The sequence below is a fragment of the Alternaria novae-zelandiae genome (assembly GCF_023758075.1).
Source record: "Alternaria novae-zelandiae strain BMP 2774 chromosome Unknown scaffold_1, whole genome shotgun sequence".
Classification (NCBI taxonomy): Eukaryota; Fungi; Ascomycota; class Dothideomycetes; order Pleosporales; family Pleosporaceae; genus Alternaria; species Alternaria novae-zelandiae.
Genome location: NW_026056961.1, coordinates 832352 through 858568, shown reverse-complemented (window position 1 = coordinate 858568; position 26217 = coordinate 832352). Strand labels below are relative to the sequence as shown.

Here is a 26217-nt window from a genome sequence, read left to right as displayed (position 1 = left end):
TTGCGATGTCATCAATTCCATCCTTCTCCACAAGCTCGCATTTCGGGCGAGTGAGCAACATTCTGTTGAAATTGCTTGCAAATAGAGGGTGCGTGGATGCCCAAGGTTGTTACATATTACCTGCTTCTAGCGCCTACATCACGACCACCGACAGACATCTGGCTCAGTCTACTTCCCTCTATCGGCTCCTCATCTTCCATTTACAAGATATGATTGCGAGATCACTCAACGTCCGCGCCGTCGCCGCCGCTGGCCCTCTATCTCGCCAATGCTACCCAACATCCTTGCGGCGTAGCTAGCTGCCATCGGGTTCTTTCTATTATCGGACATCTGTTCCTTCTCTAACTTCTCTAGCGCCTACCCGATTGATGTAGATACCGGCTAAATTATTCCAGGCTGACACCATGAAAAGGGATTTGGGGCTGAAACCTTGTGGTCAGCCTTTGCACATGTTTTGGCCGCCCCTTCGTCGTACACTCGCCGGTTCCTTCGCTTCAGTCATATCTTTTATCGTTATCATCACGCCCGCCCTTTCTTTTACGTTTGCGCGGCCAAACAAACAACAAAGACGTCGTTCGTCAGCTACAACATGTGCACGCGCGTTAAGTTGCCAGCAATCCGACGAGTTGCGGTCACCCCACGCGACGATTGTGGGGTATCTACCCGTGGGCTTCTCCAGACGGCTACCGTTTGTGGAGACACGCCGGGGTTTCTCTGTGTGCGCACGCGAGTTTTGACCCGCAAGAACGGAAGTGTGCACCAACACCGTAACATCGATGCTAGGTGCCATCGCCATTGGCCACATACTTCAACAGTGTTTAAATCAACTCGCCGTCAGCCTCTGTTAACGGTCTTCTAGCCGGACAGACAGTGGCTCTACCACACTTCCAAGGTCTTTGCCGGTCAGCTTCAGCGCTGTCAAGATATAGCAACGGCACTCCCCGCAGAGAGTAAAACGCTACCGCCATCGCGGAACGTTCCTCGTATCGCAGCCATTGCGTCCTGTGGTGGGTCTACGAGGCTACCAATAATAGTCATTTTGTTGCTATTGTCGTGCCACACAGAGCAGCCACCAGGAGGCCGAAAGACGCCACCGCCAAACCTCTTGGGAAACGCCCGCATCCCTTTGCCTATCACCTGCAATGTCTCGCACCTGCCCCTGGTAAGGCGAAGCCTAATGCCGACTTTTGTTCCCTCTCTCCACACTATTTGGAGTTGCCAGTTTTGTCACAGGCGAGACTAGTTCACACAAGCTCTCATCCGTCTCTGACAGTAGCAAGATTACGACTGCAAGAACTGCTGAGAGAATGCGCCTTCAAAGACCAAGACCGAGGATACTGGTCTGTGATTGCTCGAGGTTAACATGTGAGACGGAACACGGGGCTCACTTCCTCGCCCACGCGACAACGACCCGCGCGGGATGAGCCATCATGCTGGTACCTGACCATACAACTGGGCCTTGATATCACATCCGTGCATCAACATCACTGCCCAAGCAGACCAGGGCATCTAGCAGAAAGCTCGTCAGCCAGGCCACGCCATCTTGGAGACAGGAAGAGTGAGACTGAACAACCCAGCGATTGAGCCTTACTCGACTACCGTAGCAGGTGCATACCCTTAGTGTGGATAGATGAGATGCCAAAATTGGAAACATGGTTGGCTAGCACGGTCTCTACATGACGTCCCATCCCCCGAAATGGAAAACGCTGGTATGGCCGCCTTTCCATACCCTAACACACAGACCGTGGCCCCATCGATCCCAAGCCTAGCAGACGCTCAACCCAACCAAGCTATTCAGGGCTAGTTGTCTATCGACGTAGCCAACAGGACGTCGCGGCAACGTACTACTCACTTGATGGTTTTACGCCATTTCGCCCGTTTGCTCGACCCTCACTGGCTCTCTGGCTTCCGATATCCAGCATCCCTCAACCCACTCGCCGTGAGACCTTCGTTATCAATCTTTGCTGCGGCGAAGGGGCACTGTCTGAACAGTGGCTTGTTCATCCTTCCTACAAGGCTCACTGGGGCTTGCATCCATTCCTTCACAACCCACACCTGTGTTACCGATGGTGATTTTGCCACCCCACGTCCTCGCTGGCTCTCATGTATATCAAAAGCTGCTCTGTCGGACGCTGTTCAAATGCCACTTCCGCCCTTCAGATGACACACGCCCCAGTCGCATACAACTCATTGTCCTCCTGACTATAATCGTACCTTGGCAACAAAACGCATTCGGAGTATTGACTAAGCCGATACATCATCAAAATACACATCACAAACCATGAGTCGGGCTCCACGGCGCTTGGCCAAGTCTAGCAGGTCGGGCCCAGTTGCAATCTCGCCCAAGAATGGTATGTTCGCTCTCAGCAGCCGGGCACGCACATATACTAAACTACCTAGCACAAACAACACTGAGCCGCCCCTCTGCACCATCATGCCCATACCATCACTTAATACTTCAACTCAAAGTCGTGCCTGACGCACTTGAAGATATGCACCCCATGGATCGCTTCATCGCGGCGCCCTCATCACATCACCCTGTGGCGTTCACGGAAGCTTTCAAAGTCGGCACTGCTGCTTCGGATGGATGTACTTGCATCTCAACCACAACCGTCACCTTGGAATTACCGTCGTAGATGAGCATGGTGGATGTTATTATATTGCACGTACACCACCAAGAACAAGCTGTTGAAGGTCGGGCGTCGACCTTTCAAGAATGTGGAATTGGTGAAGCTCGGAAGCAGAACTCCAAAGCGTTAGTGATAAGATATTATATGGGGAATGTTTAGAGGCGCACTTTGATTGATTTGTATCTCGAATAGAATAGAAACACTCTCTCGTTCAAGGACATGAGCTTGCACCAAATCCGTCTTAACCTCAAGCATCAAGCTCTCCAGGGCTACTGTCGGTCGTGTAGCGTGAAACCCCTCTCTCACATGCCCAGGTGTCGTCCCACTTTTCACCGGCCCACAATGTCTTGGCTTCGCGATGTTTTGCTTTCCAAGGTTTGCAAAAGTGCTACAATCCACGACCGTTTCGCCACCTACCCAGCTGGGAAGCCTCGTCACGTGACAAAGCTTGGCAAAGCGACCTTTTGCTCTCAAGAAATGCCGTTTTCAACGGACTTCCGAAGTTACTCAACTGGGTAGTGTCCGGGCATCGTTCTCTTGGCAGAAATGCCCTCTTATTCCAGCAGCAATCAACAGTGCCAAGGTTCTTTAAACCTTCCTATTGCGGGAACAGCGATGTCTTGCTCTCAGAAGTTTGCTGTCATCGACGGATTTTCAAAGATGCCCGATGCGGTAACAGCGGCCTCTTGCTTTCACGAAGTGCTGTCTCTAACGTTTATCTGTATTGCCGGATCGGAAGCTGGACACCCAGACCACAACTGAATGCCGTCACCATGAGCCGACGCGCGGCACGAAAACAGTGCAAGCATATTATTCCCGGCAACGAAAAGCGATGCTACAGACTGCTACTCTGCAGCTTGTACCGCGCTTTTGGAATGCGATAGTGCTTTCCACCAAGAGCTGCAGACTATCTGATTGTCTTCTTTGTGCACTTCCATCCATCCACATCGCTGTTGTCAGATCTCATAGAGAAGCAACGCATTACTGATTGAGGTGACAACTGATTGCAATACTCAAATGGACCATGCGATCGAATTTCACAGCGTAGCATGATTTAGATGTATTTGGGGTATCTCATGATCGACCAAAACCAACACATCACTCCTGCGTCCCCCTCTTGGCAGCCATCATCTCACGATACTTGTCAATCATCTTCTGACGCTCCTCGCCCAACTCCTCCCTTTTCCTCAAGCTACCAGCCAGTTTGGGGACATTTCCGACTTTGGCGCCTGCACCGTTCTTGACCTTGAAGATCTCTCTCGGCACCTTGTCGAAAGTTGGCGGTGCATGAACTATGTCGTGCAAGCCCTTCCGTTCCTCTCTCTTCTTCTTAAGAGCTTCCCACTCGTCTTCGCTGCCATTGTCTATCTCGCCCGCCAGCTTCCTGCGTTTGTTCTTCTTCGCCTTCTTCGTCTTGCCGTTGACTGTTCGTGTAGTTGGCAAGTCGGATGTCTTGTCTTCCCACATGGCATCCAGCTCGTCTTGTTCTTCTTCTGCCAATTCCGCTGCCTCCATCTCCTTCTCTCGTATCCGCGCTTCTTCTTCCCTCCATCCCTTTTGTAGACGTTTGAGATGTCGTTCGTGCTTGGTGACTCTGTGATCGCTGACACCAGCGACCTTTTTGCCGGACTTAGTGATGCCTGACATGGGCAACGCTGCGTCAACTCGCGCGCGGAATTCGTGCATCGACTCTCCAGGTTGTATTTTCAGTGCGGTAGTTGGTTGCACCTGCTCCTCGCTCTTGTTGTTTGCATCGTCCTTCTCCAATGCCTCAGCTGCGGCTTGCTTCTTCTGCTTCTTGCTTTTCACCGTGCCGTCGTCGAGCCCTGAGCGCTTCTTTCCGCCCTGGGAGAAGGCCATGAGCCGCTGGAAGGCCTTGGGGGTGTCGTCTGCGCCATAACCTTCGACTTGGTTTACTTTGCGCTTTTTGCCTTTGGTAGCTGTGCTGAAGGTGCGCGCCTTGCCGACGGCGAGGGGAGCGGCGTGGACGTTGGGCGGAAGGTTGAACCTGTTGGCGATGTCAGAATATCGTCTACAACTGATTAGGCTTGCGAAAATACGAAATGACGTACTGGGTATCATCCTCCTCCACGCGTCTGTGTTTGTGAGGCATATTGGGTATTGGCTGGCTGTCTATTCGATACCGAGTCCCGACGGTAATCAGTCGATGGCTGTCGCAAAAAGTTACGGAGTCGCGACAGGGATTATCGGGCAAGTGGGGATCGGATATCTTGGCATTGCGCGCACGTGTCGCTCCGCTTCACCCCGCCATTCTCACTTGCGGAGGTGCTGCAAGACATGGAAAAAACATACACGGCCTGCCGAGGCGGTGCTTGCGATGCTTAGAACTTCCGGCTTACCGCCTCATCTGCAAGCTCTCAAGTGTGGCGCAGGCCCAGAACAGAACGACCGAAAACTTACAGCGTACGCTGGAACCAATCACGGCAGTCGTGTCGCCGTGTTCAATTAGCTCAGCGAGAGACACGCAACATGCAACCCGTCAATCCTGGAAACACGACGCTATCGAGACTAAATGCATTGTTTCGCAATCAAGGCAAAAATGATGCCCCATTGTGACAGTTTCGGACCGAAGCCATCACCACTACGCGTCCGGGCAGGTGCAACGTGGATGCGTCGTTTATCGCTACCAGTCCACCGCCGCATTCAAATAAACCACTGAGTGCGCAAGCTCAGCAACGTGCCCATTCAAAGCACAACCTTTCTGATCATCTGCTCCGACTTTCACCAGACCGAGTCGTTAGCATCTGCCGTTGAGTGTCGGTCATCCTCTCACTCGCAACCAATCACCATCGCCAGCCGTGTTGCGTGCCCGAACTCGCTCTCCAGGCCGTGCTCCAGTTCTCGAACGCTGCTGGGCGCTGCGGCTGTCTCGAGGGCTTGCATGCTGATAGCCCGCACTTTATCTTCGTGGGTTGCATTCGTTTCACAGGTGGGCTGGCCGATCGCACTCTGTCTCGCAATAAGTAGCCCCCGGCCCAGATTGCTCTTGACAACTCCAAAGCCTTTCGACTTCAACCCATCGACAGCGAGAATCTTAAGAGGCTCAACCAAGGAACTGGACCCTGCGTTTTGCGCGACTTTCTGGATCCTGCACTGAACTGCGGAGGTGCATCGCGCCAGTCTAGCCTCCTCCGAACCCAAGGACGGGACAATAGCCAGTCTGGATCACCGGTACAAAGCTCGTGGCGTTTTGGAGCGACTGTCGAAGAGGAAGGTGTGTTTAGCCAGCGAACGCCTTGGTTCTGAGGTGCAAACTCGCCCGGGCGAGCAAAGACGACCTTTAACATCTCAATTCTTTCATCGCATCCTCCATCGTTGAACAGGTGCGCTGCACATATCGATGTCGCTTGCCCCACCTCTCAGGGTCCAGCAAGTTAGTCGTGCCAGATCCTTGCCTGCGATTGGCTCGTGCCTGAAGATGGCTACCGAAACCCCCTCCACCCAACCTCTTCTACGCATCTCTTCCGACTCGGAATCTTCTTTCGATGCGAAAGCCCCTCATGTTTCTTTGCGCGAATTAGAAGATGGCAACGGCTCCATCTTTGCTTCGGACGAGGAGGAGATAGGATCGCGACCTGGGTTCTGGCGCCGGCTGAGGATGAGCATTCGAAGACGGAATGCAAAGTTGCGGGCCGACGAGGACTGTGGACGTGTGAGGCTACCGGATGAAAAGACGCAGTCGAAGAAGTATCGAGTGAAGAGGAAATATGCAGCTAGAGCCTGTGTTATAATACCACTGCTGGTATTCATCTTCTTGTAAGTGCCTGTCAGACCTTAGCTTCCGCGCGTTCCGGCGGCAACCTTCTCATTCGACAGTTCCCTGCCCTACATGCAGCTGTCATCCTGTGATGATCTGGAGAAAGAAGAATAAATATACTGACTCTATTAGTGGTGTTCTTCACATCGTCAACGTATTTCTCGGCTACGTGCCTACTTTTCTGGATGATTATGTAGTCTCGTCGTTCGACTCGAGTGTGTTAGACAAGGCGCAGCTCCTAGATATAACACGCGACGTAACTCCGGTCCCTTGCCACTCGCACAACGATTACTGGCGCCGAGTACCACTATACGACGCCCTACGCTGGGGTTGCACAGGCGTCGAAGCAGATGTATGGCTCTTTGACGAAGAGCTGTATGTTGGTCACAGCACCAACGCCCTGACGCAAGATGGCACCTTCACATCCATGTACGTCGACCCATTGGTCAAGATGCTAGACCACAAGAACGAGCTCGGAGAATTTGCGACATCATCCAGCGTCAAGAACGGTATCTTCGACACCGAGCCTGCGCAGACTCTGGTCCTACTAGTCGACTTCAAAAACAACGGTCACGACATCTTCCCCGTAGTATCCCAACAACTCAATGCACTCCGCGAAAAGGGCTACCTCACCTACTTCAATGGCAACACCACCATCGAAGGCGCCATCACTGTCGTAGCAACCGGTAACGCTCCCTTCGACCTCATCACCGCAAACTCAACCTACCGCGACATCTTCTTCGACGCTCCCTTGGACAAGCTCGATGAAGGTTCAGTCACCACCCGCGGCGGCCAAGGCACAGTCGGCACAACACCCACTTCCCACTTTGACAGCACAAATTCGTACTACGCATCCGTCAACTTTGGCCACTCAATCGGCACACTTTGGTTCGGTCGCATCACGGAAGCCCAGCGCCTTAAGATCCGCGCTCAGATTCAAAGTGCAAAGGAGAGGGGGTTGAAGTCGCGGTACTGGAGTGCGCCCAAGTTCCCTATTGGGCTGAGGAATAGGGTGTGGAAGATGCTTGTTGAGGAGGGAGTGGGATACTTGAACGGAGATGATTTGCAGGGTATGACGAGATTGGATTGGGGGGTTAAGAGACACTGGGGATTGATCGGTTGATCGAGCTCATCGATCCTCAACAAGAGGGGAGGGAGGATGAAGATACGATTTTACGTGGCATGTATGGCGTTCTAAAGGAGTTTGTTCTTGTGGGGACCTAGCATTACAGCTCTTGGTGGCATTAGTTGAAGATACCCGATAGATGAGATTACAATCAACCATCTTTCTCATATCCTAAGTCGTCATCGACATGCAGCATGTTCCTTTACAGCGACCGTCAGTCATCAGCGTATCGACCTGGATGAACGGGAACTGTGTGATCAGAAAGTCATATATACATAATCTCAATCCAATAAGACAAATAAGGGAGTAGCGAAGTCATAGTCATCAACATCAACAAAGAAGCTTCTTTTCCGCTTCACGAAACGCCAACAGCGCCATACAGTCTATACCCAACACGAAGGCCGTCGTCATCCAGTCATTCCTACGTCTAGAACATACTCCAGCCCTTCTTCCTCCGGTCATCCCTATCATCTCGGCGGCCCATCATGCGCTTCTCTCTTTGCTCGAGTTGGCGCAGACCCTCCATCTCCTTGAGTACGTGTTCGAGGAGGTCCTTGCGACGCACGACATCGAGGTGGCGTTTGATCTTGGGGTCTTCTTTGGCAAAGCGGTCGATTTCTTCTTGGGAGAGGCCGCGGCCTAGACGGGCGTCGAGTTCACGTGGGAACTAGAGGGTGTTAGTGAAAGTTGTGTGAGTAAGGAGAGGGGTAGTGGCTTACGATGTAGTAGAACTTGCTTAGCAGCTCAGCGTCAAGGAAGAGATCGGCAGTCGTTGTAAGCTTGTCTGCTACAGCGTCGAGAAAAACTTCTGGGCAGTGGTATTTGTTCTTCTTGCTGGCGCATTGCTTGCTCTTGATGGCGAGGAGGCGTAGTTTGAGAACGTCGATACGGTCGCGGAGGAAGACTGCTTCTCGGCCTGTAATGTTGTTAGTGCTGAGTTCGGGCGATAAGAGAGGTAGACTTACCCTTAGCAAGGAGGGCAGAGCTGAACCCGCCAGCACCACCAACTCCGTCACCTTCAAGAACAACTTGTCCGCTTCGTACGCGGTCAATGAATGACATCACGTCCCTGACTCGCTTGCGGCCACCAACTTGTTCTTCAAGCTGCTTTACGGCAGCCTCAACGACCTTCAGCTCGTCCTTGAGCACAGCCGTGACATTTTCCCGGCCTTTTGCCCATTCGTTGTCCTCGACTTCGATGCGGTATTTGTAGGGCTTGATGCAGATCTCCAACTCGTCGGAGATGTCGTAGGAAAGGTCTTTGAGGATGGAAGTGGAAGCGTCGGTAATGGCTTGTCGGGCGAAGGGGTGGGCGGCGAAGCGAGAGTTTGTGATGAGGCGGTCGATGTGTGCTTGGAGCGCACTTGCGACAACGTTGGTGGCTAGACGTCCGACACCCAATTTTGTAAGTGCAGCACTGGAGCTATCGAGCTTGATCTGCCATATTTGATCTTCGCCATCGATATCAGCTTTGGCAAGGTTCGTAAGAGGGTCGGTCTCAGGGAAGGGAACGCTGAGGTCGTCGAAAGGTCTGTTCCAGTAGCGCTGTGCAAGCAGGTTGAGTACCTGTTGGTCGAGCTCGTGCTTGAGCAAGTCACGAACTTGTTGGCGACCGAACTGCTCGGTGAAGCCACGGAAGGAGTGCTTGAAACCATCTAACGATTCCGCAAGGTATGACTCTGCGCTGATAGGTCGCTCGTTGTATTGGACCTTGTATTCGTATCGGGCGTCTTCGAGCTCCCTTTGGATAGCCTCGCTCGTTGTCTTGAGGCTGCCGGCCATTGTCTGCTCGAGCACATGCATGAGCTTCTTCTTGAGGTTCTGGGTTCCGACAGCGAGCTCCGATCCTTCTGAGAACTCGGGATGCGACGAGAAGTAGGCTTTTTCGTTCTTTGTGATCGCATTGGTGATGTTGCCGTTGCCACGGCTGAAGAGCTTCGAACCACCAGCACCGGGCGGTACCCGGCACACTACACCGACGTATCCCAAGCGCAGAGCATACTTCTGGTCGCTGAGAAGGCTGGCACCGCGTTCGGCATCCACAAGGTCCATCTTTGTAATGACACCAATAGTCCTCTCGCCTCGAGGGTCCATGCGTCGGGACGCTCGCAGCGCGGTGCTGTTGGCCAGATCCACGTCGGCGGCGGAGATGGCGAGGATGACGTTGGGTGCCTTGATGTATTTCTCGCAAAGCTGCGAGATCTTTTCCTTCAGCTGCGGGGGCTGGTCTCGGCCAACGACCTGGATGTAGCCGGGCAGGTCTATCAGGGAGAGATCAGGGACGTTTGGCGAGTAGATGCGCAGTTGGATAGGGTCATCGGAGACGCAATCGCTCGCTGGCACAGCCAGGTTCAGGTCTGTCAACGTCTTCTGCACCTGGCTGAAATCTGTGACCTTTCCCAAGCCGAGAGCAGGGAATTCGCAGTACTCTGCGTGCGCATCTGGTGTGTTGACGAGTGTGAGCTCAATGGGTCGCCGCGTTACCATGTTGTGTCCTTTCGGCAGGAACTCGTGGCCCACGATGGCTTCCAAGACCGAACTCTTTCCGGACGATTGCGATCCGATGACAACGATGGAGGGCAGCGTGAGCGAATCGGACTGTCCAACAGTCTGCAGAAGCCCGCGTATCTCAATCATCTTCTTGGTGAGCATCATCATTTGCTCGTCTCGTGCGATCTTCTCCGCCTGTGGTCTGTCTTCGTCATCTTCCTGGGCATATCCGAACGCCGCCGCTGTTGATGCACCGGCAGCAGCAGATCCAGCACCGCTCTGCTTGGGTTCTTCTGGGCCTCTGCCGCCACCGTTACTGCCACCACCACCAGATTCGTCCTTGGCGAGTAGGCGCTGTAGCCATTCCGGGTATTGCACGCCCTCGAATTCGTCCTTGGTCGACTTGAAGCCCTTTTCTAGCTGGTCGAAGAAGCCATTTGCCGTGCTGAGTGCGCCGCCCGCAAATTCGGTCGCGCCGTCTTTGGTTCGGTGGAAGAGGTCGAGTGCGAATGTTCCCGCCTCTGTTTGAGTTAGAGCCAGTCAATGTGTTAGTGTACATGTACATACGGCCAGCTTGGTACTGGATATATGAGACGCCTGCAACGACAGCCCCTCCTGCAGCGGCGCCTACAGTCGCAAACTTGCCCACGAGCTTCGGTATGACGCGCGCAAAGGAGATGGAGCGTGTAGCGGGGATGTTGTGCAGCGAGTAGCTACCCAGCGGCCATGGTCGTCGCTTCACCAGGCGTAGGCCGGCTTGGTTGCGGAGGAGGCCACCGGCGGGCAGCGAGTGTGTCGTGTAGAAGCGCGGAGTGAGCAGCGGTGAGCGGCGTGCGATGGTGGAAAGGCGGCCCGCGACGAGCCTGCCGCTCATATTGACGACAAAGAGACCACGACAGGTCTGTGGTAGGGCATAGGGTCAGGTAGGGGACGTGGGTGCGCGGCTGGTCGAGCGTTCAGGTGCGGCTATGCACGTCACCCATCGACTTTTGGGACGCCGAGTGCTTGGGCCTTCAACACGCCGCGTGGGGCTGCGAGTCGCTCGACGAACAACATTAAGACACGACATCTAACCAGTCCTTCTTTTCCATTCATCTACGTGGTCTCGGGTATCTTCGAATCCTAGCTTTACTTCAAACACAAAATTGCCCTTTCCCCAAATGCATTCAACAGCGACCCTTCCTCCTTGATCATGTCTCTCAGCCAGTTCCTCGAGCCTTCAACTTCCCTGCTGGCGAACTTGACTAGGACAAAGCCTCTCACGTTCGCAGCACTCCATATCAACCCATCGGCCTTTTCTCTCTGTTGCCTCTCATACCGCCTCTGCTCATGCGCTTGAAGCTCTGGCTGCACCGCGTCGCCCCAGTTCCTCCCACCAATACGCGGTAGTGCCTCGAACTCATCCAAGAAGAACTTTGACAGTGACGAAAAGATGGGGCCACGAACGATCAAGGTGCCGAAGACAGAATAGCTGTCCATACGTGATGAGAGTAGCAGCCCCGTCTTCCCATGCTTGTCTAGAATGAGGTTGTCCCGTAGAAGCAGTCTCCTTTCGCCGGCATCGTCTACGGTCCAGACCTCGTTGCGGCTCTTGTATTCGTAGATATCCCAGTTCTCTCCGCGTGCGGAACGTCCACTCGTGACCCAGTCGCAAACACACAGGTTACCTTGCTCTTTCTCCAAGTGATAGATCTGGGACTGAGAAAAGGCCGTGTTGGCAAAAGGCTGCACTGGATCGGGGAGATAGACTAAAGCGGAATTGTTCTTGAGACGTATGTTCATATGTTGTCGTGAGACTAACTCTGGAGTAGGGGTCTTGAAAATCTTAGTCGACCCTTGCGTCAACAGTATCAGCCGTGTACTGCTGTCTAGTCTGACTTCCAGGTCTATGCTGTCTCCAGCTACGATGCCTCCACCATAGGTCAAAAGAAAGACTGTATGAATGAGACAGGGGGTGACTGCTGCTGTGGCGTCCTCTGCTTCTCTGCCATAATTGGGTGGTGCTAGGGGATCTGGGGCGACTAGCTTAAGTGGGTATTGATATGACACGGTTCGAAGGACAGGCGTATCTGGAGGAAGAATTTCGAGGATTATGGATCCATGGCCAGGTTTTGATGCTGATGTACCGAAGGGAGAGATAAAGGACATGTCGGAGTGCTATTAGTGCTTGCAAAAGATCATCTTTTACTAAGGTCGGCCCTGAACATGTGTATTGATTTGGCTAGGGTTTGTGCGGAGATGCATCCAAATCTTTGATAGCACCAGTATGTGCGCCTGAAAGAGCAGCGGCTTCCTCTGGAGGACGGGATGGCGACTATCAGATAAGTGAGTGCACTTGCCTGCGTGCCTGCCTGTTCGATTAGCGCGAGCGCGGACCAAGCCGCCAAGGCGCGACGCGGGGCAGGTTTCTTCCTCTCTTAGTCACTTTTCTGCAGCTCCCAACCCCACCTAAACGCTGCCAAAGTATTTACCGATTCGACAACTTTTTGCACGCGTTCGAAACTCGACATCGACAACTTCTGCAAACTACTCCAAGCGCGCGCTGGGAATTTTTGGTATCCCGGATAACACCGACTCCTGCGCCCAGAAGTGATCCACAACGGCTGCAGCCACTCACAGCGCGATCTTACCCAGCATCCTCCCGCAGTGCGCGTTCGAATCGCCGCATCACCACTTTTGACATGCATTAAGCGCGTATCATCGCAATCCCAATCACACTACCGGAGTTGAAAGGGGATGGGTGGTAGCAACATGGCGTCAGGTTTTGACAAGCTGTTGGAATTTTTGCTGTCAGAAATTGCACTTCGCGGCATTCAAGGTATGCATGACTCGCTGCGCGTGTAGTCGTTACTTCCGTTCGCGCACTGGCCTTCGTCTGAGCGACTCGATACCTCTATTCATCCATGAGCTGTAACACCAGACTGATTGGAAGGGGGAGTGTCGCGTTCGCTTCACCTTGATCGCTATTTTCCCTTTGCTTCAGCCTTTTCGTCATTTACTCCCTGGTCTCATTCACTGACATGTCCTAGGTGCTACTAGCGCAGACTTCCGTCACTTCGTTGAGAGTTTCTACAAACAAGGCGTCGATAACGGCGGACCCAAGTCTGATGATGGAGACAGCCGTCTTCCTTCGGCTGGACTTGGCCGCACGTTCTATGAGCGTCTGTGGCAATGGCTCACTGATCATCCTGATATCCGCATAGTCTACCAACAGGAAGTTCGTCAATACACTCTCTCAGAGTTCGAGGCGGCCGAGCTACACGAGACTGGTACCATCGGCGAGGCACCCGCAACAGGTTCACTTCAAAATTCCGATAATCCCATCAAAGCAGTAGAGCAGCCTTCCAAATCTCTCTTTGCTTTGCGGGACTCTCTGCGCCAACACATCCTCGGAGATCAACATGACCCGCAAGACCTCTCCACTCGGTCGCCCGAAACTCCAACCCATCCAAAATTGTCACGACCGCGACGTAACCTGCCAGATGGACCGCATCGTACCACAGCAGTCTTCGACGATCCTAGCCCTGACATCACTGCCCCTCGTTTGTATGCGAGTCAGAGCAGGGTATGGCAGGCGTTGACCGGCCACGGTATCGACTTGAAGAAGGTCCCCGCCATGGAATTTGTCTTGCTCTCCCTCATTGCTGCCCGCGGATCGGCAGGCATCACACAGCCCGAACTGATCAACGTCAGTGGCCAGGATAAGAGGTCTGTTCCGCATAGGACGGATGAGTTAGCTCGCAAGAACTACATCAGCAAGATTTCTGTACAATCCAACAAGATGCGCACCAGCCTCTGTATTCACAACAAATTCGTCTCTCAGAACACCTTCATCGAGTCTAGTGCCGTTGAGGACGTGTATCAGGAGGACGGTACGTTTGTGGTCCGGAACTTTGCTCAACTCCTGTACAACAAAGTTGGCCAAGGTGGCATCGTTCCCACGCGATCTATTAGGGAGAAGCTGGTAAGTGTACGGCCTTTATAATCATGTGTCGCGTTCTAACATTACTAGGGTGTCCCAATGTCATCCTGGAACAAGCGCGCCACCCAGGGTGCAATTATCCGACTGGATCAAACAGGAATGATCAAGCGCCGTAGAGTTCGTAAGAAGAAGTCTGCCGACGCTTGGATCACATGCATTCAGGTCATGCGCGCGCCACAGGACGAAGACGTCAGGAACCTTGGCTTCCGTCGAACAGCTCCTATCACGACGGATGCGAAGGGCGAGCTACGCGATGAGGATGTCGATGGCGACTCGTTGTTGAACGATCTCAATGACGACATGCCAGACGATCCAGATGCCAATGTCAGCGACCGAGCTAATGCTCAGCCTGCTCCTGATCAAGCTGTCAGCATTCCCCCGCAATGGACGCCTGACCGCTTTCTTCCGAACATGATTTTCAATGCTGCTGCACTGGCTGGTGCGCAGGGTTGGGACGCTGAGGTTCTACGCAACCGGATTGTCGGGCCCTTTTGGAGACGGCCCATTGAATCGTATTTCACCCGTGTGACCAATGACTGGGAGAAGACACAGCCTTTCCATCTGCGGCATTTGGCTGTCATACGAGATGCTGGTAATACCAAAGCAAAGAAGTTCGTTCACTACCTCTATCGCACGTACGAGAATTTCCAGAAAGCTGTCGATGACGAGATCGCTGTCTGGGAAGGTGTTTCGGTGCCTGGAAAATCTGCGAAGAGCTCTACGAGCGAGGTGTCACTCAACGCGTGGGGTTTCCCAACCGTCAGTGCCAAAGACTTAGTTCGAAAGACTGGTGCAGCAACACTATCTGAAGCTGGTCTGGCCATTGTGAAACCTCGCAAGAACGGCCCGCGTTGGGATAACGGTGTCGCAGAGCAGATCGGCTATCAGAAGCACTCGAGTTCAATGCTGAAACCTACAACATCTGATATAGCAGGTCGGTCCAAGAAACAGAAAGCCGTCAAAGTCAAGCCCGCCAGGGTACCAAAGGCTGCTAAAGCTTCTAAGACGCCTTCAACCATCTCGCTTACTCCCGAGCAGAAGACTCAGCTGGGACTGCATCGCCATGCTCGCCTGAGCAGACATGTTCAAAACCAAATTCTTGCTCATCGCGAAAAGACCGGTGATCCGTCAGCAATACCTGACAGCATTGAGCACGGTTCGGCAAAACGTCCACTAGCTCAGCCGTTAATGACAGCAGAAGAGCGGATAGCGAAGGGTATAGCACCAAAAGGGCGCATGCCAATGGACCTAGAGAACCAAATTCGAGAGGAACGCGGTTTGCCTGTGGTGGTGAAGAAGGTGAAGAAACGGGCGACGAAGTCGGCAACCGAGCCTACAGTCCTCACCAACAAGCAAAGGATAGCTATGGGTTGGTCGTGTCAGGGTCGGATACCAGACGATATCATTGATGGTCTACGCCAGGAGCGCAAAGACGGCATTCCTTTGGAAAACTCGAACATCGTTGCTATCTGGGACGCCGAGATGAAGGACAGGGCGAGGAGAAAGAAGGAAGAGGGTGCAGGATCCACCAAAAAGCAAGCCTCGCCCTGCAGGGACAAAGATATCGATGTCTCTATGGAGAACCCCGAGGCTGACTATGTGCCTGGATCTACTCTCACGGAGCCGGGGACTGGTCATGTCTCGCCCGAGCCCGTTACCGGGAAGCGGAAGGCGAAGGACGTGGTCGTTACCCCAAGAACGTCGAAGAGACGCCTCACCAAAACTACAGTTTCACAGAGGTCAGAATCCAGGACTGTGGCATCGATGTCGCCCTCGCCCACTGATGTTGGAAGTCCGTCCGGAAACGCAGCTTCCCCTGTCCGTCCTGATGATCATTCGGGTCAGTCAACTACAGTACACATCGCCCGGCCTTCAACGAAAACATACGTTCCGCTCGACGCCTCCAAACTGGACGCTCGAGCACGGGGTGTGGTTGATCAATACGACAAGCGATTCTCCCCGGGCCTATTTCTCAACCCTCATATGAAGCAGAAGGTTGCGCGAGGTCGACCACGCAAGGCCTTGATGGCCACCTTCAAGCTACCGCATCTAGCCGATCTCGACTGGTTTATAACAGAATCGGAGCAGGAGCAAGGCGCAATTCAAGCAGAACGTTCTCAAACACCCCAGTCTGTGCAGACCAATGTTACCCAGCGAGATGGAGCAACGACTCAACCACGACAAGGCACTTTGGCCGAAACTGTACCAGAACCGCATATTGAGGCGCCACTCGCTCATCTGGAGACCATCCCACAAAACTTGACCCCAGCCCAAACACGGTCACCTTCTCCAATGCAACCGCAGTCACCGATCGGGATGCAGACGCAAAAGGATGTTCTGAGCTATGGGGAGTCATCTAACTCTGCTAGACAGTCAGTCCTACCTGATAGCGAGCCGTCACAAGACAGCAATGAGGTCAACAAAGAAGAAGCGACATCGTCAGTACCAGACGCAACGGTCGTTAGAAGCGACGAAGTTGTCCCCGGTATAACTGCAGGCTTCGCCAATGTTGAAGAGCCTAGCGATGTTTCTCCCAAGCCGGCACAGAAACAACTGCCACAGACAGTCGTACCAACACCTCGTATGGTGGGCGGCTGGGCCGCCATCAATGCAACCGAGCGCGCCCGTATGACACCGTATCAGAGCCCTTATGCCGCTAGCCCAAGTCCGATAGCCCAGTCGTCGCCAGCTCCCGTTCCGGAGGCCAATTCTGGTGCTCCTCCGCCTAATGCGGTTCACAGCGCTATCGTCGAGACCCCAGTACCGACTATCCCGGGCACCAAACCAAGGAAAGCACAACGTGGTGGCATTGCAGGAACCCAACGCACGTTGAGGCAGAACCTCATTCTCGAGATCATCAAGATGTGCGGCGGTGTTTTTCCAGGCGGTGGTGAAATGCCACGTCCGTTTCTCACGCTTTGGGAAGAGCGGCACCCGAACATTCCGAAGCCTTCTCCTAGCACCATCACCGAGACGCTCAGGAACATGTCTGTAGACCCGAAGTTCGGATTGAAACATTGGAATTTTGCCTCGCAACACCAGAACATGCCAGGGACTGCCGTTCGCAGGATGTATACATGGGCACATCTGAACGAAAGGAGCCCGGAAGTCCTCAAGTTGGCGCATAACATGGCCCAATATTCCCAAGTCAAAGATTACAATGCCCGTAGGTCGGAGAAATCACTCCTGTATTACCCAAAGGAGATTCGTGATCTGATTGGCGAGGTCGTGTCGCACCAACCGATTGAGCCCGCTCCCAAGGACGAGAGCATTATCCTCAACCAATTGAATCCTGAACTCGAGAGGCAGATTACCGAAGCTAAGCTTCGAAAGCGCAGCGTGTGGTCGAAGCAGAAGAGGCTAGAAGCTAAAGCCCGCAAGGCTCAGAACGCTCAAGTAGAACAAGCGTCTTTTAAACAGCTCGCAGACGGCAGCGGCGCACCGCGCACGAAGCGGGCACGACTGGCTAGTTTGAACGACAAGAGCAAGAAGTTGCGTCGAGCTCCTTTGTATACCACCAACATGGGAGCTTTCGACGAAGACTCCGACGATATGGCAGATGATGAAGTTGCTGCTGCCACGGCCGCGAAGTCCGGGCCGATAACGCTCATTTGGACGCGTCCCATCGTTGCACCCGTTCCGGAACGTGAGCACCAGTCTGATGAGGAGCCGCCTGAAGACGATGAGAGCGATGAGGAAATGCCTGATCTGGTCACGCAACAGGCGCCCAACAACGCTGTCAGTGAGCGCGACCTACCGCCCGTGGAACAGCCCGTCGTGGAGAATTCTACTGGAGGGGTGACAGCGGACGAACCTGATTCCACTGGAGCCGACAAGGTTGCTTCTTTGGCTTCTAGTGAGCAGGCTACAGACGGACCTGCTAATGTGAAGAAGAGCAAGAAGCGTGTCCGGATTGCAGCTCCGCGCGACCAGTCCTCGAGGAAGAGGGTTCGGATCTCTCTAGCAACATCTACATCTGCACAAGATGCAGCAACCACTGTCCACTCCAGCACTGACGATGAAGCGCGGTCAGGCTCGGAGGGCGAAGATGAGCCTGAAGACAACGACGACGCTGTGCCGTCCAACGCGAAGAAGCCAAGGATGAGGAACTTTGGTGGACGGCAGCGAGGCAGGCCAGGCCCTACTCCCACTCTGCTGGAACGCCTTACTGGTCTGACAGGTGATCCGAACGATCCGATCTACCAACCTCCTCAGCGTGCACCGAGGCTTGGAAGAGCAGTGCAGACATGGCGCGAGCGCAAGAGGACACGTCTTAACCGGTTTAAAGAGGAACGACAGTATGCCCGGGCTGCTGATACGCTGGACGACTTCAAGAAGCTTTTCTACACCTTCGTTGTTGTCTCTTCGCTATCTGGGGATGATCAGCAAATCGATTGGTGCCTTTTCATGAACGTACATACTGGCGACAGGTTCTTCGACATGGCCAAGGCCAAGAAGCTTTGGAGCTGGATGCAGTTGCACATGGCTGAGCAAATCCGTGAGCTCACTACAACATTCCAGTCACTTTACTTGGAAGCGTATGAGGCCGGCAAAGTTGCTTCTATCGAGGATCCCGAGACACACGATTGGGCAGGCCTCATACAATGGGCTATGCGCAAGTGTGCCTATCCCGATCTTCCTCTTCCCGTCTTGAGGCAAGCACTGCAACAGTTCGATGTCGATGAGTCAAACTACGAGATTATGGATCGGGTATTGTGGTACAAAGCTGCAACGGCAGATCGAACAAGGACGATGCTTCAACTGCAACAGTCTTTCACCGCTCCTCTCCATCGATCGCGGAAAGCAACCTGGTCCTCTGACGACAAGCTTCTCAAGGCACGGTCATGGATCCGTGCAAACACGGCTACCCCACAAGCACTCTACAACGCAAATCTGGCTCACGAGAAGTTCAAAGATCTTGGCGAGACTATACTTGTCAAAGTCGTAGGTGATCTCGTGGACAAGCAGCATATCAGGATGCGCAAGCTCAAGCGTCTCTTGCCCGGCCGTAATTACAACTTCACGCAAGCTCTAGCGAAGAAGTATACACGCCTGTTCCAGCTTGACGACTTCATGAACGCCGTGGCCATCAAGAAAAAGATGGATGCTGCGTTTGCCGACGAGGATGCAGGGTTCTACAACATGTCGCGTTGTGAAGACGATGGTGCCTTTGCGGCAATTATGACTATGGTGAACGAGGGTACCGTCAAGCTTGTACCTCAGCTACCACCCGTCAACAGCGACTTCGACGCCGCACTTCCGAAATTGTCTAAGTGGGGCTTTTGCGAAGGCGGCTACAACCACCGCGCGATTGACCGTGCTCGATTGTTCTGGGATATTCACGTTGTGCCGACAGCAAGCTATAAGTTCGGCAACCCACTACAGCCGTTGGCGACGCCACCCTCATCCATGGACGATGTTGAACCTGCGGTTTGGTCAGCCTTGCCCGAGCCGCCTCTGCCTGGCAAAAACGATGCCGGCGCGCTACTACCCATTTGGAGCAGTATCGACGGCCAATCCGTGACGTGGCCGTGGTGGTACCGGGTCTTGAACTTGGTGCTACAACCTTTGATTTTCTTGGCTGGTGCGACTGCTACCGACATCCACTCTCATTGTCCTGAGAATACTACCGAGCTCTTCGAGGTCGAACATGTCCTAGACTGGCTCCAGTCCGTCAATGCAGTCAAGAAGACGATTGGTGGCGGTTACATTACCCTGCCAGGTTTCTGGGCTGCATTTGGCGACCATCTGCGCGACACGGAAGGCGACTGGTTTGGCGAGCATGTCAAGCGCAAGGCGAAGAACCACGAGAAGCAGCGATGGCGCGTCGATTATAACTTGAGGCTCTCGACACTACAGGCGCGTAAGGCCGTAGGCACTGACGCGACTCCTGTTGATGAAGAAGGCGCTGCGAGTGTTCAAGATGTCGGCCCTCTGGAGACGAGTACTAGTCGCGAGATCCTCAAGAACCCGAAACAACAGTACCGGATCATGCACCGCGCCCTCAACTCTAAACAGTCTCATGCAGAAGAGAACGAATCGGATCCTAGACCCGCTTCCGGCTCTGCGACCCCACAAATTGGGCAAGAGCCCGTTGCAGACCCGACGGCAAGCGGCTCACACACTCCCGCGGCAATTAACATGCCAAGTGAGGACGTGGAGATGGTTGATGCTGACGTGGACGCCGAAGGAGAGGAGGACATCGACGCTGAAGGAGAGATTGATGACGACATGTATTGAACACGTACGTACGGTACGGGTGGTGGATGATGCATATGAGGCGGTGTGGGTGGGCGGTGAAGTTGTTTTTTTCCAAAAGTTTGTCCTTTTTACATGCATAGCGAGGCGCGTACTGTGGGATGATACCACGATCTGAGAAGAGAGGCGTCAATGCCAAAGATCCTGTATAACAGTCAGAAACGTATGAGTAATGCGCGATGCGGTAGTAGCAATAAGTCTTCGCAAAGATGGATCCAAATGTGCAATGTGACGATGCGTAGCGCGAAATGCCTGATGGCTGGTCACGCAATGTTACTGGCCTTCGGCGGGCAGGTGCTTCGATGGTGAGGAGGGCTGCAGCTGCAGCCGTCATCGCACTTACCCGCGCGTGCAAACTCCAACGCGCGATCGAAGAGACAAACACCATCACCGCCTCGGAGAACACCGCATAGTCATCAAGCTGGAGTTAAATACCATTGAACCGTCTCCATGCCGTCTTTCTTTCTCTAACTCAAGACGTCCGTTCCTGTTGGGTGTTTATCCGCAAGCCCAGCAGGAGCGAACGCCTTTATCTTCGTATATACTTGATTCCATCTCACTCTTCATATATATGCACACTCATATGCAATGCATTGCATCATCATCCCCCTCTCAGTCCTGGGATGCTGCGCGGTTTTGATCAACGTATGTATCTATACATAGCAGACCGGGGTTATTCCACCGTAGGATCTCGTGCATAGCGAACCTCCTCTCTGGTATGCAAACTTCTCTCATCTAACGAAACTTCGGCAACGTGCTCACTACTCTTAGGATGAAGAACGACTGCTAACTCGACTCGCACTTGTCCAAAGTATACCCAGCCGAATTATTGCCGCATCCGCAAAAGATGGTCGGCTGGTCGATTCGACGACGCGAGAACACCGAGGGACTTTCTTACCAGGTGGGAGTGGAGCGGAAAACAGAATGCTTATATACATTTCGGTGGATGTTTTACTTTGTATTGCCGCATGACCACGACCTTTTCTTTCCGCTCCCAAATCGTCCATGACGGACGTGGGAGACAGGTGGCAACGATCTCGTATATGACCAAAACCGGAAGAACTTTACGTGCTTGTCCCTTGGTTGCAGCTACATGTTGTAAGTTTTATTGGGTTTTGAGTAAGTCAAGTTGCTAACCGATAGTAGATTTATACCTACACCTTTGCAGCCATGTGGAGCTTTGGCTGAGCCTGTATGTTCATGGTCAAGCGATTGCCGCCTTTGCGAGTCGACTCCTCGCTATATATACGCACTACGCATGGACACAGAGACCCCTGGGGAGATGCGATAATCGCATCAACGCCCAGTTGCCTTGTCATAAGACGCCCGGTCGCTTTCGGCAAAGAAACCCACAACCCAGCTGTCCATAATGAGTGACGAAGGAGAGAGTGCGCCTCGCACTCGAACTGAGGATTGGTCGTGGTTCAGGCGAGCGGTGGCGGACGACAGCTCATGCTGAGAAGGACGACCCCGGCAACTAGGCGAGGGGAAAGAAAACGTCACCTGGACCTCTCGCGCAGGATGAATTACTATGAGCCACGCACTCGTCGCATGCGCCCCAAGCTACGAATCCCGGCAGGTCATACCAAAGCCACCCACTATTGACCATACACCGGAATGAAGAGGACTTGAAGTGTGTTCTTGTTCTAACTCTAGGAGACGCTGGTACCCGTACATCGACGACATGGCTCGAATGCTCCAATCGCAAGCCCAAAGACAACGCTATCCGCGGTTGAGATTTCATGCGATGGTGATTACGCACACGGACACTTCATCTATATATACCTCGATGATCCAGACTTGCAAGAAGATCAAGCCACTACCAAACCAACGCGATGCTCAATCTACAAACGGAGAAGCGGATCACAAAATATATAATCGAAGAAAAAGAGCAGGATTTACTTATATACACGAGCAGAGCCCTGCTTCTATATCATTCCCCCTCCGGAAGCATGGGAGAAAGAGAGAAGCCACGGAACCTTTGCGGGAGGTCTTCAATGGCAGACGTATGGACTACTGTGTCCGAAGCCGAGCTTTTGCACCTACACATACGGACACTTCATTTATATATACCCCAATGATCCAGTCGTGCTGGGGTTTCGACATGGTCACTCTAGAGATCATTTATACCAACCTCGAGGATATCGCGGTATGGCTCAGGCCTTCGTGTACCCAAACGCTCATGAATGAGCCAGGATCAACGCGGTCTCAAATGTGTGAACGGATAAGTGGATCAAAGAATGTATGATCGAAGAAGAAGAAGAGTAGGGATTACTTATATATAGGATAGCCGAGGCCACACCCTGGTGCAGAAAGCCACATCACCTAATGTTGTGCGCTTTGCCTGCCGCGAAGGCCCTGCGCAACTTGTTTGCTTCGGTATACCTGGCATGAACTCAGCATGGAGAAGATCGTGCAACATTGGCCACCGCTACCATGAGCAACTCAACGCTGAAATGGGTCGAGGACGTAATGCTTCCAAAGAAGACTGGGACTTAGAGCGGAGAAACGATGACGAATACCTACATGGTGACGGACGTGGAGGCCATTTGTTACATCAAACTTATACCAAACTGCCCCTATGACCACGAAGAAGCCGCGAGCCAACGAAGAGAACCGGTGACATTGTTCTGGCATACCTTGGATATGAAGTAAAAGTACACGCAGAGAAAACAGGCGCCTTTATTGAGCTGCCAGATGCCAGCCCAGCGACTTTCGACGACGAATGCTCCAGCGATGATGGCAGCATGTCGGCTTGGGATTACGAACGTACGGGAGATGTCCACTGGCCACACTAATGTCCGCGTGTGGAGAGCTCAAGGATTCTATCGAAATAGCATTCGGGAAAGCTATTACACAGGAAGCAACAATCAAATACGTATCATTCCCTCCGTGTTGTGAGGAGGCGCATCGCGTCATCATAGTCACATATAGTTCACGCTAAACTAGCGCCTGTTGCGTGACGCGTCCAGGGGTGCCAACCTTCTCTCTACTCACCCAACCTCCCCATCTCATTACCGTTGATTGCATCGTAATACACTCCATACATTCATCGAGAAACACATCGATCATCGCCGGTGCGCATAATTTGATAGAGGTACTCCTGCTTGCTTGGAACAAGTACGTAGCCCCAACCTCACACTCAAACTAGTAAGCCCAATCACAGATCATGTGCGCGTTCGTCTATTAGACTACAGACTATTTACATGAACAGCTTGCGCTTCACATCAGCCGCGGCTCTTGATGATGCTCGCAGCCTTCTCGCCGACAGCATACATCGTCGACTGGATGTGCTGGGAGGGAATGAGAGGAAGGATGGAAGCATCGACGATGGACAGTTTCTCGACGCCATAGAAGAGAAGCTCATCAGACACACAACCACCCATATCCTCAGGTAACATAGCGCAGCTGCCGGATGGATGCGAAAGCGTCGGCCAAATGCTTCCCTGCTCAATCATCTTATTGATGATCTCGTCATCAGTCGTGTACTGGTCTCCCGGCGTCGTCTCGACCGGGGTGTACTTCGCCAATTCAGGGCCCGCCCAGACCTTACGGATATAACGGACGCATGCAGCAAGAACTGCTTTGTCAATGGGATTGCTGAGCGCATTGTAGAAGATTTGTGGTGGTCCTTGAGGGTTGGTTGCGTTGATCATGATGGTGCCACGAGAAACCGGCTTCTCCAAGCCGACGAGCATGTAGCCACCTGAGGATGGGACAGGGTACTCTACTACAGCGGCCTTTTCGTTTTGGAAGATGTCGGCGAGAACTTTGCGCTGTGCTGCGACACCCTTAAGCAGCTTCGCATTGTTCTTGTAGATCGATGGCAAATGTGCGTCATTCTCCTGGGCAAGCACCCGTTCCGCAATACTGTCGTAGTTATCGGGATCCACTACCGGAAGTGGCATCATGGCTAGACTGTTGCCACGAGCCTGAGTCAGCGGTCCGGTCTTGTTGGCACGGTACTCTTCCCACGCCGAAGCATTATACGCCGGGTCTGTGGTCAAGGAAAACCCGTTCGGGGTGCTGCCACCGGTGACATTCCACCCAACGCCAGTATACGGATGGTCTTGGAAATTCGAACCCACGCCGTCATTTTCGAGCTTTACGGTGATACCAGCAGCCTCGAGTGCGGCTTTTGGTCCGATGCCGCTGTTCTGGAGAAGCTTTGGTGTGTTTACGGCACCCTGGAAGCGAAAATGTCAAGTCAGTATTTGCGCAACTCTGCAGGCAGCTTGACGTTCTACTTACCGCAGCTAAGATGACCTCTTGCTTCGCATAGTAGGTCTTTGTCGAGCCAGTCTTCTTGTCGGTGATCTTTACGCCCTTCGCCGTAAGGGTTTTATTTCCGTCGAACACGAGTTCAGTCGCGAGAGACTCCAGTATGACCTTCAAGTTCGACCGGCTCATGATCGGATCATAGTACGAGTTACGGGCGTGCGTTCTTTCGCCAGTCCTGGGGTTCATGGTATTGGGGTACCATGAGGTACCATATGCCTCGCCGTTGTTTCCATCGCGGGCGGCATGCGCATTACCGGTGCCTTGGAAGGCGTCGAAAAAGTCAGTGATATCGGAGTATACTGTGTCTGTGACGCCGATCTTCAGTGGACCTTTTCCGTAGCTGGAAGTTACCAACGTTAAAAGTTGCTCACACGGGCAATATTTCGCTGACTTACGCCTCGGGGTCCCAAGTAATACCGACTTGATCAATAGTCTCCTGTGGAGCTGGGATGTACTCTGTTCCCATTTTGAAAAACGGATAGATCCCCTCCCATCCCCAACCCTTGTTGCCCAACGCCTCCCAGGCATCGTAGTCTGCCGCTGATCCGCGATCATATATCATTCCGTTGACGAGAGACCCGCCTCCGAGAATCCGCGCGACACGAGTGTTCCATGTCTTATTCCCGAGGAATGGTTCTGGCTGGCACACATAGTCTGTCCACAGAAGAGAGGTATTGAGGGCATATGTGGCGCCATAAGGCATGCGGATGTTTGGGTTGTCGTCTGCTCTTCCAGCTTCAATGACAAGTACGGATTCTGTACGACCATCATGTCAGCTTTGTGTAACTCTAGATTGGTTGGTCAGTCTCACTATTCTTGTCCTCGGTCAGACGATTGGCCACGACGAGACCGGTCACACCCCCTCCAACAATAACATAGTCGTAAGTTTCCTGGGCGGCTGACAGCCCCAGCAAAGCAACGACGGCTAAGTTCCTAGGGTAAAGCATCCTGGCGAGCTGCTTCGAGGCGATACCGCAAGAAGAGATTGACTTTGACGAGGGTGGAATATGCCGGGAGAGGAAGAAGGGCAGCTCTTGAGCTCTTAAACTCTCCACAAAGCCCCATGTTAGCTCTTAGCATTTTTGCGGTACCTGAGCGTGCATGAGTTGTATGGATACACGAGTCGGTACACCGTTGTGGCTAAGGTCGGCAACAAAGCTCCGATACAGTTAGCAGTGAGCAGTAGATCTGGCCAAAGGGTCTCAAATTCAGGCGGCATACCAGGTCCTTGCAATTGCATGGCGCAAGATGGAAGATTGATAGAAACAGCATGGCCCCGAGATTAGGCGATCTTGGCTAGACGGCTCGGCATTGTCCCGCATTCAGGAAGTCACCCCACCCACACCAACGCCGCTCCCCTGCCTAACTCTGATTCTTTGGTACTGGAGGACACCTTTGAGCGCAGACGATCCTAGTAAGTTTTGCTGACCGCTCTAGGTTCTCGTTTGCCTTTCCAGGCTCTTGACGAGCAGGATTGATCTTCTTGTAACGTCTTTACGCTTTTACCGACTTCCGAGCAGCTGTGAAATGTTGAAGCTGGAAGCAGCATTGTGGCAACCCCCAATATACCGGCAGCAGGAGCAGGGTCGTGGTTTACACATATTGCGGCGCCACTGCTGCCAAGTCGGAAGGGTCCACCGTTGTGGACCGCCGGCTCTACGAGAACTTCTTT

At 53.1% G+C, this 26217-nt stretch overlaps 6 protein-coding genes across 6 annotated transcripts; 2 read left to right on the top strand and 4 right to left on the bottom strand.

The window, feature by feature from the left end:
* Positions 1 to 3728: 3728 nt before the first annotated feature.
* Positions 3729 to 4743, bottom strand: J4E88_000255 (uncharacterized protein; the record flags this gene model as incomplete). The annotated part of the gene is made up of 2 exons (XM_049393934.1): positions 3729 to 4638; positions 4703 to 4743. The coding sequence occupies 2 exons, from the start codon at positions 4741 to 4743 to the stop codon at positions 3729 to 3731; spliced, it is 951 nt and encodes a 316-aa protein (XP_049259763.1).
* A 1756-nt stretch (positions 4744 to 6499) lies between these two features.
* J4E88_000254 (uncharacterized protein) lies at positions 6500 to 7531 on the top strand (the record flags this gene model as incomplete). The annotated part of the gene is made up of 1 exon (XM_049393933.1): positions 6500 to 7531. One exon carries the CDS (start codon positions 6500 to 6502, stop codon positions 7529 to 7531), a length of 1032 nt encoding a protein of 343 aa, XP_049259762.1.
* A 430-nt stretch (positions 7532 to 7961) lies between these two features.
* On the bottom strand, positions 7962 to 10898 carry J4E88_000253 (uncharacterized protein; the record flags this gene model as incomplete). The annotated part of the gene is made up of 4 exons (XM_049393932.1): positions 7962 to 8201; positions 8254 to 8450; positions 8500 to 10545; positions 10592 to 10898. 4 exons carry the CDS (start codon positions 10896 to 10898, stop codon positions 7962 to 7964), a joined length of 2790 nt encoding a protein of 929 aa, XP_049259761.1.
* Positions 10899 to 11152: 254 nt separating this feature from the next.
* J4E88_000252 (uncharacterized protein) lies at positions 11153 to 11806 on the bottom strand (the record flags this gene model as incomplete). The annotated part of the gene is made up of 1 exon (XM_049393931.1): positions 11153 to 11806. The coding sequence occupies one exon, from the start codon at positions 11804 to 11806 to the stop codon at positions 11153 to 11155; it is 654 nt and encodes a 217-aa protein (XP_049259760.1).
* Positions 11807 to 12775: 969 nt separating this feature from the next.
* J4E88_000251 (uncharacterized protein) lies at positions 12776 to 20246 on the top strand (the record flags this gene model as incomplete). The annotated part of the gene is made up of 3 exons (XM_049393930.1): positions 12776 to 12842; positions 13054 to 13988; positions 14037 to 20246. 3 exons carry the CDS (start codon positions 12776 to 12778, stop codon positions 20244 to 20246), a joined length of 7212 nt encoding a protein of 2403 aa, XP_049259759.1.
* Positions 20247 to 23491: 3245 nt separating this feature from the next.
* On the bottom strand, positions 23492 to 25492 carry J4E88_000250 (uncharacterized protein; the record flags this gene model as incomplete). The annotated part of the gene is made up of 4 exons (XM_049393929.1): positions 23492 to 24451; positions 24516 to 24885; positions 24941 to 25301; positions 25357 to 25492. 4 exons carry the CDS (start codon positions 25490 to 25492, stop codon positions 23492 to 23494), a joined length of 1827 nt encoding a protein of 608 aa, XP_049259758.1.
* Positions 25493 to 26217: the final 725 nt, after the last annotated feature.